Here is a 13209-nt window from a genome sequence, read left to right on the forward strand (position 1 = left end):
TGGATGTTTTTTTGCAGAAGTGGATTTTAATTCTCCATAAAGCTTCACTAGTAAGTGGCTGTAACATCTATTCATCTCCTTTCCCACTCTGAGAACTTTTTTAGAGGAACTAAGTATGACCCTCCTTCAGCAAAGGGCCTCCTGTTGTAAAGAATACTACCTACTTCAGTTGACTTCAGAACCTGTAAATGGTGTTGGTGCCTCTAGGACACCAATAAAGTGAAAAGAAAAAAAAAGTAGTTGGGTTGTTACTCTAATTTTAATATTTTAATTCACTAAGCAGTGTTTGAAATCATTAACCATATTAGCTTATTGTCTTCAAGAGAATGTTTTGTTTTCTTCTTCCTGATTTAATGAATTTCAGAGTAGTGAGAAGTAGTGGCAATTCCATGTGTCCCAAAATCTTGAAGTGACTTTCAGATTTTTAGAATAGTTAGCTTAAAGTGAATCAAAAGATCTCTAAAAGTAATAGACACAAAGGTCTTACTTGCTTTTAGGTGCATGCTTCCAAAGTTCTCTTTTATGTTTGAGGACCAGATCCTTATTTTGGACAAAAAAGAAAGCTGAATTTTTCCCACAATAATTAATATCTGCCACAGACTTTAGGCACTAAATATCATAATGGAATCATGAGAGGTGGCAGCTCCAAGTGGGTAGTATACCAGGCTGGCCCATTCTCCAAAAGATAGAAACTTAGCAGGCAATATAAGAATAAATAGAAAAAACACATAGTTTTGCCATCTGGGCAAATGTCATGCGAGGGATTAGCCTGGGATTCAGGATCTAGTCTTGAATATCAGGATAGGAACGCAAGATGCATTCGTTCTCTGGGATCAACAGCTGAACTGGGATCAGCGAACTGAGAAAGGCTTCAACGTCTGTCTCTTAAGTCACCAGTGTTCTCATCCTCCTTCATCTTTTAGTTTGCAACAGTGATCTAGAAATGAAAGGCTCCATTTCTTAGACAGCCCAAACCTCATTTTTTTCCAAGGAAAAAAGAATTATAATATGATGGAGAAGCAGAACAGAGGTGTTGTGCTTTCTTTTTGCTGTTACAGTTCTCACACTGTTATCCGAGAGGGGCATCCCAGAACAGGATTGTGTCACTGAACATAATGTCAAAGGTGGTATTTTAACTTGCATGTACAAATTGCAAATTTTAAGACCAGAATAATGTCCCAATTACATTGTAGATCATTTTAAAATTCATCTGCACTATCAGTTGACTGTGGGATTCTTCATTTTCTGTCCAAGTTGTAGGTGACTCTATCTCCCAGAAGAATGAAATTGTACTTGGATTTCTTTGGGCTATTTTATTAGGTACTTCATGATGTAAATTAAGAGAAATTAAAGGAAGGGATGAACCAGCATATTAGCATATCATAGTAAATATTCAATTATCATTCCTCATTCCTCATTAAGGTTTTCCATTTGCAATCTCTCTTTCTTTTATTTTAGTCCCCTCTGCAGTTCCTATGGTGCATCAGGTGAGTCGCACGACCAGTAGCATCACTTTGTCCTGGCCTCAGCCAGACCAACCTAATGGGATCATCCTGGATTACCAGCTTCGCTACTTCAAAAAGGTGAGCAGAGAATGATGCAATGCAGGCTGTTATATAGCTATAATGCAAGAAAGAACAGGAAAATCTTCTGTCTGGGAGATGTCCCTCTGGATTAGGATGAATAAGGTGGAGAAAAGTGCTTCAATTTTGAGGGAAGGGTGCACAGTAGCAAACACTGAAATGTATAATATATGTGTCATCTAACATCCATCCATCTGCATTTCCCAGCTTGGAACCATCTAGTGATGCAGACAGAAAAAGCAGAAGACATATGTAGCTAAGCAAAAAGCTGTGGCTAAAACAATTGAATAAGTTTAGTGTCGGTTGATACAGGCAACAGCAAAAGGAGCTGAACTTTCTAAATGTGGTGTATGCTGGAGCTGGACTCACTGCAACATTTTATCATGGGTTGTGAAGTGATGTCCTGTGTCCCCATATATGCCTGGAGAAACATCGCTGAGAAATTCAGTGGGGAGAAGTGCACTCTTTCATTCATTAAGTGGCAGGTCTCAGTCACATGTTTATGTGCTGGAATTACAGGGCGGCAAACATGAAGTTCATTTTCACCCACATCTTTCATGACTCCCAGTCTAACTGGTTTGAGGGAAGAGGTCCATTGGGCTGCTCAAACACATTTCCACATATGTGCAGGATTATGCAGGGCTACTGTTTCTTCTAGCAGTAAAGCTGCCTCTAATTTATAACATGTCCAGCAGCTTCCTGGATGTAATATTACACATGTTCTCACACTGGATTCATCAAGGAGAGTGGATGAGCTTGCAGTTTGTAGACAGCAAAATTTCAGGACAGGTTAGGGGATGTTTTTGTATGTTCTTAGCAAGGAACCGCAGCACAAGATACTTCTGTGTCTCATTTTGTTTAGATCAGGATTGAAGGGCTTTGGCAGACCTGTGGGAATGGAGGGCAGGAACCCAGGTCTGCAAGAGCAGGTGGGAGAGGGAGAATCAAGGACTATTGGCTCCACATGAAATCTAGCTTTCCTTGATGAGCCAGTGGTGTGGGCAGAGGTCTCATTTTCCATTCTGGTCATTGGCATTTGCAGGCAGATGAGGAGGATAATTCATTGACCTTGACTAGTGAGACCAACATGGCCACCATCTCAAATCTGAGTCCAGGCAAGATCTATGCCTTCCAAGTACGAGCCAGAACAGCAGTGGGCTATGGGCCATACAGTGGAAAGATGTATTTCCAGACTCTAATGGGAGGTGAGTGCTGCTATTTTGTACTCAGACTTGCACAAACTCAATTTTTCACTTATGTGTGCCATTGAGTATATTACTTTATGCTCCAGAAGACTGCTACCTGACACTCCCACTCATGTTGTGTTTCTGTATACCATGATTTTCATATGCAAATTTGTCCAGTCACAGAAACCTCACGCCGTCAGAGCACTTTGTTTACACACCCTTAGTCTTTGGTACCTCCATATTCCCCACTCCTACTCCTTGTTTTCATATTCCTCTGTGCCTCTGGCCAGGAAGGAAGGGAGTGTGTCAGCAGTTCTCTTTAGGAAAGTGTTACAGTACACAGTGCTATACTCTGCTGTGATTTGGCCTCCACCTGCCACAGGACGTTACACTTAAACGTTTTGTGCAAGGACAGGTGGGACCCCAGGGACATATACACAGAACCTTGCCTTCCAACAGTATCCCCATCCATTCACGCGAAGAGTAACGTCATCTTGTGAAAGCTTTGGTCTGGGTCAAAGGTACTTATGTACATCATCTACAAGCTAAACTAAGAAAAGACAGTGGGTTCACAGACCAAGTTTACTGGTTGCTTGTACTAACATAGCTAGTCAGGTATCAATGGATCGGGGAGGGAAAAGAGGGTTGGAGGGAACACTGGCTTTTCAGAGGTGGAAAGGGAAGCACTGGAGAAGCACAGTGACTGACGGGAAAGAAGAATAATCAAATAAAGTATATGTTGAGAGACCAGGAATAGCCTTGGAAGCAGAGGACTGGTGGGAATGGAATTATGGGTGAAACCTAACCGAGTAGAAGGGAAACTCTAACAGCCCTTGTCCTCTGCATTTTTTGTGTGTGTGTGTGTGTGTCTCCCTTGCTAGGGGAGCATTTGGAGATGGTGCAGGACCGACTGCCGCTTATCGTGGGCTCAGCACTTGGTGGTCTAGCCTTCTTGGTAATTGCTGCCATTGCCATCCTTGCCATCATCTTCAAGAGGTGAATTCCTTGACCTGCTCATGTGCCAGTGCCTGCACCCTAGAAAGTGGAACTTACTTACCCCTGCTACATAATCCTGTCTCAAGCAAGACAGCCTGATCAACATTCATTCAAATGCCCTTGAGACCATATTCTGAATTTAAAGGAAGATCCTACCTCACTATTCCCACCTGAGGTGCCTGTCCTTTGGTAAAACACTCATGTACTTAGCTGAGACTTGGCTAGGTAGCTAGGAGCTTTTTAAAGCTAGTGCTTAAAATTTGTTTAAATGAATTACTTCAGAAAGGGACTGTAAATTAAGTCATAGGCAAGCAAGTGGAGAATGAAACAATATAGTGAAGAAAGACTGGTGGCCTAAGCATTTAGACCCACTTGTTTAGAAGATGCTGAGAAGCTGCAAACTATTTTTTAATCAAGAATGATGAAAGACCATAGATCATTTGCTGAAGAAAAAAAAGCTGTACATCCCAGATGGTTCCATGAAACACAGGCTCAGATAAAATCTAGGCTGAAAAATGCAAATAACACATGCCATTTTGGAAAGAAAAAAAGGAAGATAAGTCAATGCAGAGATAGTCTGTGATGGAAAAGAAGGACAGAATTTTTAAAAGGCAGAAAGAGAAATAAGGGTCACTCACAGAGCTGTGTAGGGGTACAAAAGTAAGGAATGGAAGTTTTTGACAGTTGAAGAAAAGAAACAGTCATCACCCACTTCTTGAACTTACTGATTTTTGAACTTTATCCCTTAGATTGTCAATAGTGGATTTCTGTATCTTTGCTCTGCTCTGCCTCTAAGCAGGAGGGACTTATTAGCTTTCCCTTCTGCTGAGCTAAAGAAGTTCATAAACTGTTTAAAAAGCGACGTCTAGCTTTTTTTGGGGAGGGAGGGGGTTGTTGTTCTCTCCCCCTTTCTGTATTTGTTTTCTTCTTCTGTATATATTCTATTTTATTATTTTTCTTTCTGGAAAGATGCGAGTTATCAAATATTGCTATGTTTACATTGTTGCCTCCTTCTGTAGCTTTGAACTGTTAAAATATAATTTCTTGTTACAGCTGGAAATGTGGTATTATGTGCACAACTCAATAAAGCATATATTTTTCTAAAAAAACCCTAAACCTAAACTAGAATGAATTAATATTACCAAAACTGCATTGGGAAAGGGTGTCAAAGGGATTCTGTAAATATAGATACACAAAAGATAGATCATTAAAAAGTAGATTCATTTATACATGAGGGAGCATGTGCAATCAACAGTGGTCCAGAAAGAGCTGAGATAACAAATTCGTATTTTAAATTTGTCTAGAAGAGTAAGTTTGAAGATGTAGGAAATGAGGAAGGCCATATAAAAAGAGCTTTTTAAAAGGTTGAATGTATTTAGAGACAAATAAATACAATAATTTTAGCTTGTTTTTGCAAATGGTTAGTACACAGTGTCCTGCCAATGCACAGTGTGAAAGACATCTATTTAAGCTAATTATTTGTTTGTTTGTTTGTTTTAGTGATGGGTGACCTAGGAAAAAACCTAATGTAGACCTGACTTGCCAGATGCAATAGCGAATTTATAGATCTTAGGTAAAGGCCCCCGTGCCAATTTCTTCCCAGAGTAAAAAGAACAGATTTTTAAGGTAGAAATAACTCCATTTATGGTGTTTTAGAAGAATTTTAAGAAAAAAATCCTCAGAAGTGTGTAAAATGGACAAAATTTCCTGCAGAATGATAGGTTTGGTCCTGTTAGTAAAGCCAAATTACATCACGTTTCAGGAAATTCTGATTTCAGATGCTAACTGAAGCAAATAGAAGATCTTGTGCTCACTCAAAAGAGGCTGGAGAACTGTAACCATGAGATGAATATTAAACAGCAAAGCATATGAGTTGACATGAACCCAGCGATACCACAGGGATACTGCAGGATACCATAGGTTTGATTTGGGATCTAGTCTAATTAATACGATTTAGAAAAGCATGTAAACTTGCATGAATTATACTTTTTTGGAAAGCACTGTAAACATTGTTGGGAACAAAGAAAGTGACTTGGAAAATGGAAAATATTAACAGCAAGCCAAGAATAGGATGAAACTTGGAAAACAGCTAGCTCATGTGGGAAAAATATCTTGAATCACACACGTTTAATAGGATGACAACATTTGAGAAGAGCCTATGCTGAGAAGCACCTGTGCTGACTGGAAATCAGATGCATCTTTGTAAAAAATATTACAGTAATAAAGATCATGCCTGTTTTGAGCTGCACACAGAGGTCACATCATGGAACCTATTTCTGTCCATATGGCTCTGTGCGTTTGGTTTTGGGTACCACATTTAGGCAAAGGTTAACCAAAGTAAATGCTGTTAAGAGGCAAAGAGTGAAATAAAGAATCAGACTTTCTGGGGTAAATTAAACACATTAAGTACGTGAAATTTGAATAAATGGCTCTTAAAAAGAGAATGTTCTTGAAGAAATTAAAAGGCATTGAAGGAAAGGGCTTAGGTTGGTATTAAAAGGAATAATTTGTAGCAGCTGAATGAGATTAAATGGCAAATTTAGCCTCCATAGAAAGAAAGCTTCCAAAATACTAATGCTAAACTACAGGGCTTTCTCTTTCTTTTTTCTTTTTTTTTCTTTTTTCTTTTTTCTTTTTTTCTTTTTTTTTCTTTCTTTTTTTCTTTCTTTTTTTTTTTTCTCAGGATAGTGTTGGAGGCCCTGTCATCTGACCTATCTAAACTGGGGTTGCACACAGTGTTAATAAAAACTACCATGTAGAAAACAAGATTGCATTGCTAATGAAAGATGGGCAGGCTGGGATCTTTATACCCATCTTCCATCCCGAAGTTCAAGGATCGTCTGAGCCTTGCACTGAGAAGCCTACTCCAGCCTCCTATGGGAGATTCCTCTGTGTGTTTTGACTTTCTTTTCCTTTATGTCCTGCAGTAAAAGACGAGAGACTCCATACACAGACCGCCTGCAGCAGTATATCAGTGCACGAGGTAAGTGTTCCTGAGGAACAGATGACAAGGGCCTGTTCTTTTCAGGACTCACTAGCACCCATTTTTCTCAAGGGCTGACTCTCGTGATGTTTTGGACTGTCTTCTTTACTGCAGGGCTTGGAGTGAAATATTACATTGACCCTTCAACCTATGAAGATCCCAACGAAGCTGTTAGAGAGTTTGCCAAGGAGATTGATGTGTCCTTAATCAAGATTGAGGAAGTCATTGGATCAGGTAGCGTGAGAAACTACAGGTTCTGAAACGCCTTCTTATCTACCTTGAGAGCAGAGACCCTGCTGGCCTGAAATGGACCCCACCCTTCCTGCTGACACATCAAGTCTCTCTGGATAGCTAGGCTACACTTTTACCCAAATCCACCTTAACCTAATTAACCTAAGATGCTGGCCCAAGGCAAGTTGAAAACGCCCTGAGAAGATCCAGGGTGCCTCATTTGAACCCTGAAGATGTATCACAGTAGCCTCCAAGCTGGCTGAATTCAGAGCCTTCAGTAACAGCCTAGTAACCCTATTCCCCAGTAGTGCCTGGAGTTTTTCATATTAGAACATTTTACTGCACAAAACTAAAATTCTCTGCTGTGTTGTCTTACTTGAGCTGTGTTTTCTCCCTCCGTGGCAGGAGAGTTTGGAGAGGTGTGTTTTGGGCGCCTAAAACCCCCAGGGAAGCGTGAATACACAGTAGCTATTAAGACCCTGAAGTCAGGTTACACAGATGAACAACGGCGGGAGTTCCTGAGCGAGGCCAGCATCATGGGGCAGTTTGAGCATCCCAATGTCATCCACCTGGAGGGTGTGGTCACCAAGAGCCGACCAGTCATGATTGTCACAGAGTTCATGGAGAATGGATCACTGGATTCCTTCCTCAGGGTACCACAAGCTGGAGTCCCCAACAACTGTTCCTTCTTCATCTTGCTCTGTGCCACTCTCAGATCTGTTAATTTCATCTGTCCTTCCTCTTCCTCCCTGTCTCCGTAACATCTCAATTGCTCTCTGCAGGTGCAATAGAAATATTAGCAAGTTATCAGATTAAATGCTTGCTGGACCGACATAGTGATAATGCTAACTCATCATATAAAATCTCTATACTCTGATAGACCTCTCCAACTCACATATTTATTGATAACCAATACTAAATTGTTTTCCTTTGCTCATGGCCCTCCGGTTACTGTATGCATGCTCCAAAGTTTGCATTTCTAGTAATGTTTTCCAGGCTTTATTCCACTGAATGTCTTCAGGTGACTTCAAGTAATTAAACTTCCCATTAACTGTAGAGCTTTTTAGCACTCTCGGTTTCTTTTTTTTTTTTTTCCTAATAATGAAACAAAAATACAGGTATTTCTGTAGTGCAGATTCTTTCATTTCTTTCTTTACTGAATCAGATCCTGATTCAACCACAACTACTTTGGCAAGTACATTTGGAAGAGCACATGAACCAATGTATAGAATTGCATAGAACCCATTGTAAAGAGCAGAGTTGTCTATGGATTGCCCCCCTTCATTTAGCCAACTCAGTAGGTAAAAAGGCACAGAATTTCTAGGCACAAAATGCTAACAGACAGTATAGCCACAAGATGAGATTTGTCTTCAGAAGTAGATCGCTGATGTCTGACTTCATTGGAGATTTTTTGCCTTAAGCAGCCCATCCTCCTTTCTTACTTGCTGTCCTTGAACCTTCAGAGATTGGCTTAACTTAAAGACATATGTACTCTAACTTCATAAATCCACCTTGTTATATTGCTTTTTGCTATTCCCTGTTGGTTTCATTTCCTGTAGTCATAAAAACCTTTATCTGCCTCCTCACTTGCAGCAGAAGGAAGGACAGTTCAGTGTGCTACAGCTGGTGGGAATGCTTCGAGGGATTGCAGCTGGCATGCGCTACCTTTCAGACATGAACTATGTGCATCGTGACCTGGCAGCACGTAACATCTTAGTCAACAGCAACCTTGTGTGCAAGGTCTCAGACTTTGGTCTGTCCCGCTTTCTGGAAGATGATGCTTCAAACCCCACCTACACTGGAGCTCTGGTGAGTTACCACTATGGAGAGAGCTACTGCTGTGCTGCCAAGCCTAAATTTGCCCTGTGTTTCCCTTTGGTTAGATCTATGTAGAGCCTTTGTGTGTTCTTCATACCCATAGAACATTCAGTAGATTGTGGTACAGAATTCTTTGGCATACCCTTTTTAGTTCATCCTGAGACCAGAGAAAAGTGGGGTGGAGCCTTTCACCTTGGGGTTGTGTGTTCCAAATCAGCAAAGAACAAGAATAACTGAAAATCTATCCATTCTGCCATGTGAACTGAGATGTCAGTACAATTCTTTGTGGAATGATGGTGAATAGGACAAACCCCATCAATTGAAATAGGTGTTATCTTCCCTTTCATTGATTGCTTACATGAAGTACAGTATAGAGGACTGCAGGGGAGACTGAAGTCCTATACTACCACTCTTTGAGGAAAGAGTAGGTTTTTCCTGTAGACAAGATACCCATCAGATATATCCCTTGGAGGGGCTTACAACCAACCATCAAATGAACTTACTGCCTATGAAGTTCTGTCAGTCGTTATGTATACCACAAAAGCAGGAGGAGTATAACAGGCAGGTCAAAACCAGCATTTGGTATGTGGGGGGAGAAGAAGAATCCAGTAGCTGAAGGGGGAGACAAGTTTTAGTGTATATGCTTAGAAGAACCATCATCTGAATTATATTCCATCTGGCAGGTCATAACTGCAAAGAGGTTAAGGTGGAAAGATGAAGAAGTTAATGCTAGTCATTCAGTGTAGCTCTCCTTGGTATTACAAGCTGGGATTGTCTAAAACGACTGCAGGTGTCCTAATGCTTGTGACTTTCAGGAACATTAGATTATCTGCCACCAGAATTTTAAAGGTTAAATTCCATTAAATCATGGAATTTACAGCAGTCAGGGGGCTGATCCTAGCTCTTCATCTGCATGTCTCAGTAGAACAAGATAGAGACCTTAAACATAACTTGAATTTAAACCAGCAATATTTACAAGACAATGTTAATGGAGATGGCATCCTGTGCTCAGGGCTGTGCCATGCTGCTGGCTTCTGAGCAGTTTGGTAATGTCACCTCCTCAAATAGTCCATATCTCACTAACTTTCTGATTGCTCTCCCACTGCTCTCTAGGGCTGCAAAATCCCCATCCGTTGGACTGCCCCTGAAGCTGTCCAGTATCGCAAATTCACCTCCTCCAGCGACGTCTGGAGCTATGGCATTGTCATGTGGGAGGTGATGTCCTATGGCGAGAGGCCTTACTGGGACATGTCCAATCAGGATGTAAGTTTTGGAAGTGGTGAGAACGTTCATCTGCCTCTCTCCTCTGTATCAGTTCGAGTAGCAGAATGTCATACACAGCCCAGTGACTGCAGTTTGTTTGTCCTTTTTTTTTTCCCCCCAGCCATGATCAAGCATTGTTCTTTACCTGCAGGTAATAAATGCCATTGACCAGGACTATCGCCTGCCACCACCCCCAGACTGCCCAACTGTTTTGCACCTGCTGATGCTTGACTGCTGGCAGAAGGAGCGGGTCCAGAGACCCAAATTTGAGCAAATAGTCAGTGCCCTAGATAAAATGATCCGCAAGCCATCAGCACTCAAAGCCACTGGCACTGGGAGCAGCAGGTAAGATGAGGATTTAGTGCAAAATACTAGGGCTGGTCTCTGGGTAGGCATCATGAGGAGAAGATGACAGTGAATCAGGCTATACAGTCTTTATCTAGCCCTCTCATCTGAGACTGGGACCAATCAGGAAGGAAAAAAAAATGAGGGAGGGGATTGGAAGAAGAACTGTATAATCTGATTCACTTAGCTGGTGATCAGGATGAATTAGGAGTTGTGAGTGCTGAGTATGAGGTGCACTTAGGATGAACATGATTGAGGGACCTTGGGGATGAAGGGAAGGACAGCTGTGGGTGCAGCTGCACAAGGTGTTAGAAGAGGTGATCAAGGACAAGAAGACCTTAGCTTGTGGAGGAAAGGAAATCTGTAACTAAAACTGTAATTAGAACTGCAGCTTGCATCCCATATTTTCCCATCTGCATTTTGCAGCCTGATGAAACCAGAGGTCGAAGTTCAGCAAAGTAGAAGTCTCTAGGGGGGGTAAATGGAACCAAGATTGGATGGCTGTCAGGCTAATGATGGAAGTATGTCCTGTTCCCCTGGAGGATTTTTTCCATGGGTATAAAACCTTGGCCCACTGCAGTGCAGTCCGTGGCTGGGGGAGAGGAGAAATGCATAGTTGTGCTCAGTTTACTAAAAACTAGGACATAAAGAGAGTTGTAGCTTTTGGACACATTCAGAGGGCAGGGAAAACAGCAAATGCCATCTATAAACAGTGGTTTCTTTGCCCTTTGACTGTTATGTTATGATTAGATGGGTTTTGGAGCCCAGAAGACCCACTTCCTCTCTCATAGGTTACTGTTTGGTCTAAGGAGAACATCTTGGAGAAGAGGAATGAGTCACAAATGCAGGGTGTCATCTCTCTCCTTGGAAACCTCCCCACTGCAACTTCTTTCTCAGCAGATAGGTCTAGACCCAGAAAATGTGGAAAGGGTCTGGGGTGACAAGAAGAGAACATGCCTGAGAAAATATAAAATGGGAAGAAAGCATAAGGTCCTTAGGTTGGGTTGATTGTTTTTAGGCAGAAATGGGAAGACAGGTATCCTGGAAACAGGACATCAAGCTGGGACTCTGGAAGTCAGGGCATGAAGAACAAATACCATTCTCTTACATCATTCTGTGCTGTTCTGAGATTGCATTCTCTCCTTCTGTTAACTCTCAGCTTAACAGTGGGGTCAGCTGATGATAACTTGGGCTTTTAGAACTTACCTCTTTTTCAGACCATCTCAGCCTCTGCTGAGCAACTCTCCTCCAGATTTCCCTTCACTCAGCGGTGCCCATGAGTGGTTGGATGCCATCAAGATGGGCTGTTACAAGGAGAATTTCGACGAGGCTGGTCTGATCGCATTTGATGTCATATCACGCATGACTCTGGAGTAAGTAGAGGGGCAGACAGCAGAAAATAACAGACACTGAGTTTTCTGTGCGGAAAACACCCTATTGCAAATCAAAAGCAGGCTGAGAGATACGGAATAAGAACTATCTGGAGAAAACATACACATGAGAAAGGAGAGGGAATCCAGACCAAAGTAGTTACTCTTTCTTACATCTTTTTAGGCTTATGGACACCCTGCATACAGCTGTACATTTTCAGTCTGTTTCTACAAGCACTGTTAGAGGTCCCATGCACACTACAAAACATACTGTCAGTGTTATGGAGAGACTGTCATATCAAAATGTTCATGACAGCTGCCATAGGTAATTACCATTTTCAGGGGAATGTGTAGAACCAGCTATGCCATATACTGGGTTGAAATGTTATGTAGAAGACAGGAGCCAAGAGCAGGAACATTCTTCCACTGCTTTTTATTGTAGCATAACTTACCAAGATGAGTCTAAAATAGCCTCTTTCCACTCCCCCACCTCACATTTGCAAAGCAAAAGCAGAAACCTTATCAACTCTTTCTCCCACAAAGATGAAATCCACACAAACTGATACGGAGCTACAGGGAGATGGACTGGGACTGTTCAAAACAAGAAGCGCATTTTTAACACCTTCCACACCCTCCATTCTCTTGCAGAGATATCCAGCGAATTGGCATCACCCTGGTTGGTCACCAGAAAAAGATTCTAAACAGCATCCAGCTCATGCGAATCCATTTGAATCAGCTTGAACCAGTTGAAGTGTGATGTTTACACCATCCTCATTCCACCTGTCTCAAACTCTGGCGAAGGTTCTGGGTTTATTTAAAGGGATTTTCGGTTTAAGAAAAGGAGTTGGCAAGATGCTTTTTGGAGGCTTAATGCAGCCAGAGAGTGTGCATTGAATGTCTCATTCCAGTAACAAAAACAAAGTCTTGCCATGGTTTGAGAGCAGAGCTGCATAAATGATGGCATTTAAATGTGGCTGATGTAGTATACCGGGAATGGGTTGGGGGAGGGAAAGTTAAAATAATGTGGGGAGGAATGTAATAATAGCTTGGACAGATCACAAGCACCTGTTGACTCTTCTCTTGTGGCAAAGGGGATCAGACAACTTTCTGAAACCATGAGTAGGCTTATTCTGTGTCTGGGAGCCCAGCAAAGTTGTGAGACATAATAAAGGCAAACAAAAGTTACCATTTTTTCCTAAAAGAATGTCATCCTGATCTGTGAGATTATAAATCAGATGGTGATGGGCATCAGCCTATCATTTGCTATGCCAGCTCGATGGGGAACTCAAGTTCCAGATAGTGCACACTATGTGCTAAGAGATGAAACATGTCATCTGGTAACTCTTCCAGAGGTTGAGAGGAATGGGCTCAAAATTCCATGCTATTTCATGCACAGTTCTTGAATCTACTCCATGATCCAGGAGGGACATATA

General features: G+C 41.7%; 1 protein-coding gene across 2 annotated transcripts in view; it reads left to right on the forward strand.

Moving 5' to 3' along the window:
• LOC112990866 (ephrin type-B receptor 5) overlaps nucleotides 1–12961 on the forward strand; it is a 76452-nt gene extending 63491 nt beyond the window's left edge. For both annotated transcript variants that reach the window (XM_026112886.2, XM_026112885.2), the window contains exons 7-17: nucleotides 1459–1583; nucleotides 2626–2788; nucleotides 3652–3766; nucleotides 6694–6749; nucleotides 6864–6983; nucleotides 7386–7633; nucleotides 8574–8789; nucleotides 9912–10061; nucleotides 10213–10406; nucleotides 11624–11779; nucleotides 12425–12961. In XM_026112886.2, coding sequence (XP_025968671.2) covers nucleotides 1459–1583; nucleotides 2626–2788; nucleotides 3652–3766; nucleotides 6694–6749; nucleotides 6864–6983; nucleotides 7386–7633; nucleotides 8574–8789; nucleotides 9912–10061; nucleotides 10213–10406; nucleotides 11624–11779; nucleotides 12425–12533 — 1652 coding nt within the window. In that variant the 3' untranslated portion in view covers nucleotides 12534–12961. The remainder of the gene's footprint in view (nucleotides 1–1458; nucleotides 1584–2625; nucleotides 2789–3651; nucleotides 3767–6693; nucleotides 6750–6863; nucleotides 6984–7385; nucleotides 7634–8573; nucleotides 8790–9911; nucleotides 10062–10212; nucleotides 10407–11623; nucleotides 11780–12424) is intronic.
• The last annotated feature ends 248 nt before the right edge of the window (nucleotides 12962–13209 follow it).

This window comes from Dromaius novaehollandiae, chromosome 1 (genome assembly GCF_036370855.1).
Source record: "Dromaius novaehollandiae isolate bDroNov1 chromosome 1, bDroNov1.hap1, whole genome shotgun sequence".
NCBI lineage: Eukaryota > Metazoa > Chordata > Aves > Casuariiformes > Dromaiidae > Dromaius > Dromaius novaehollandiae.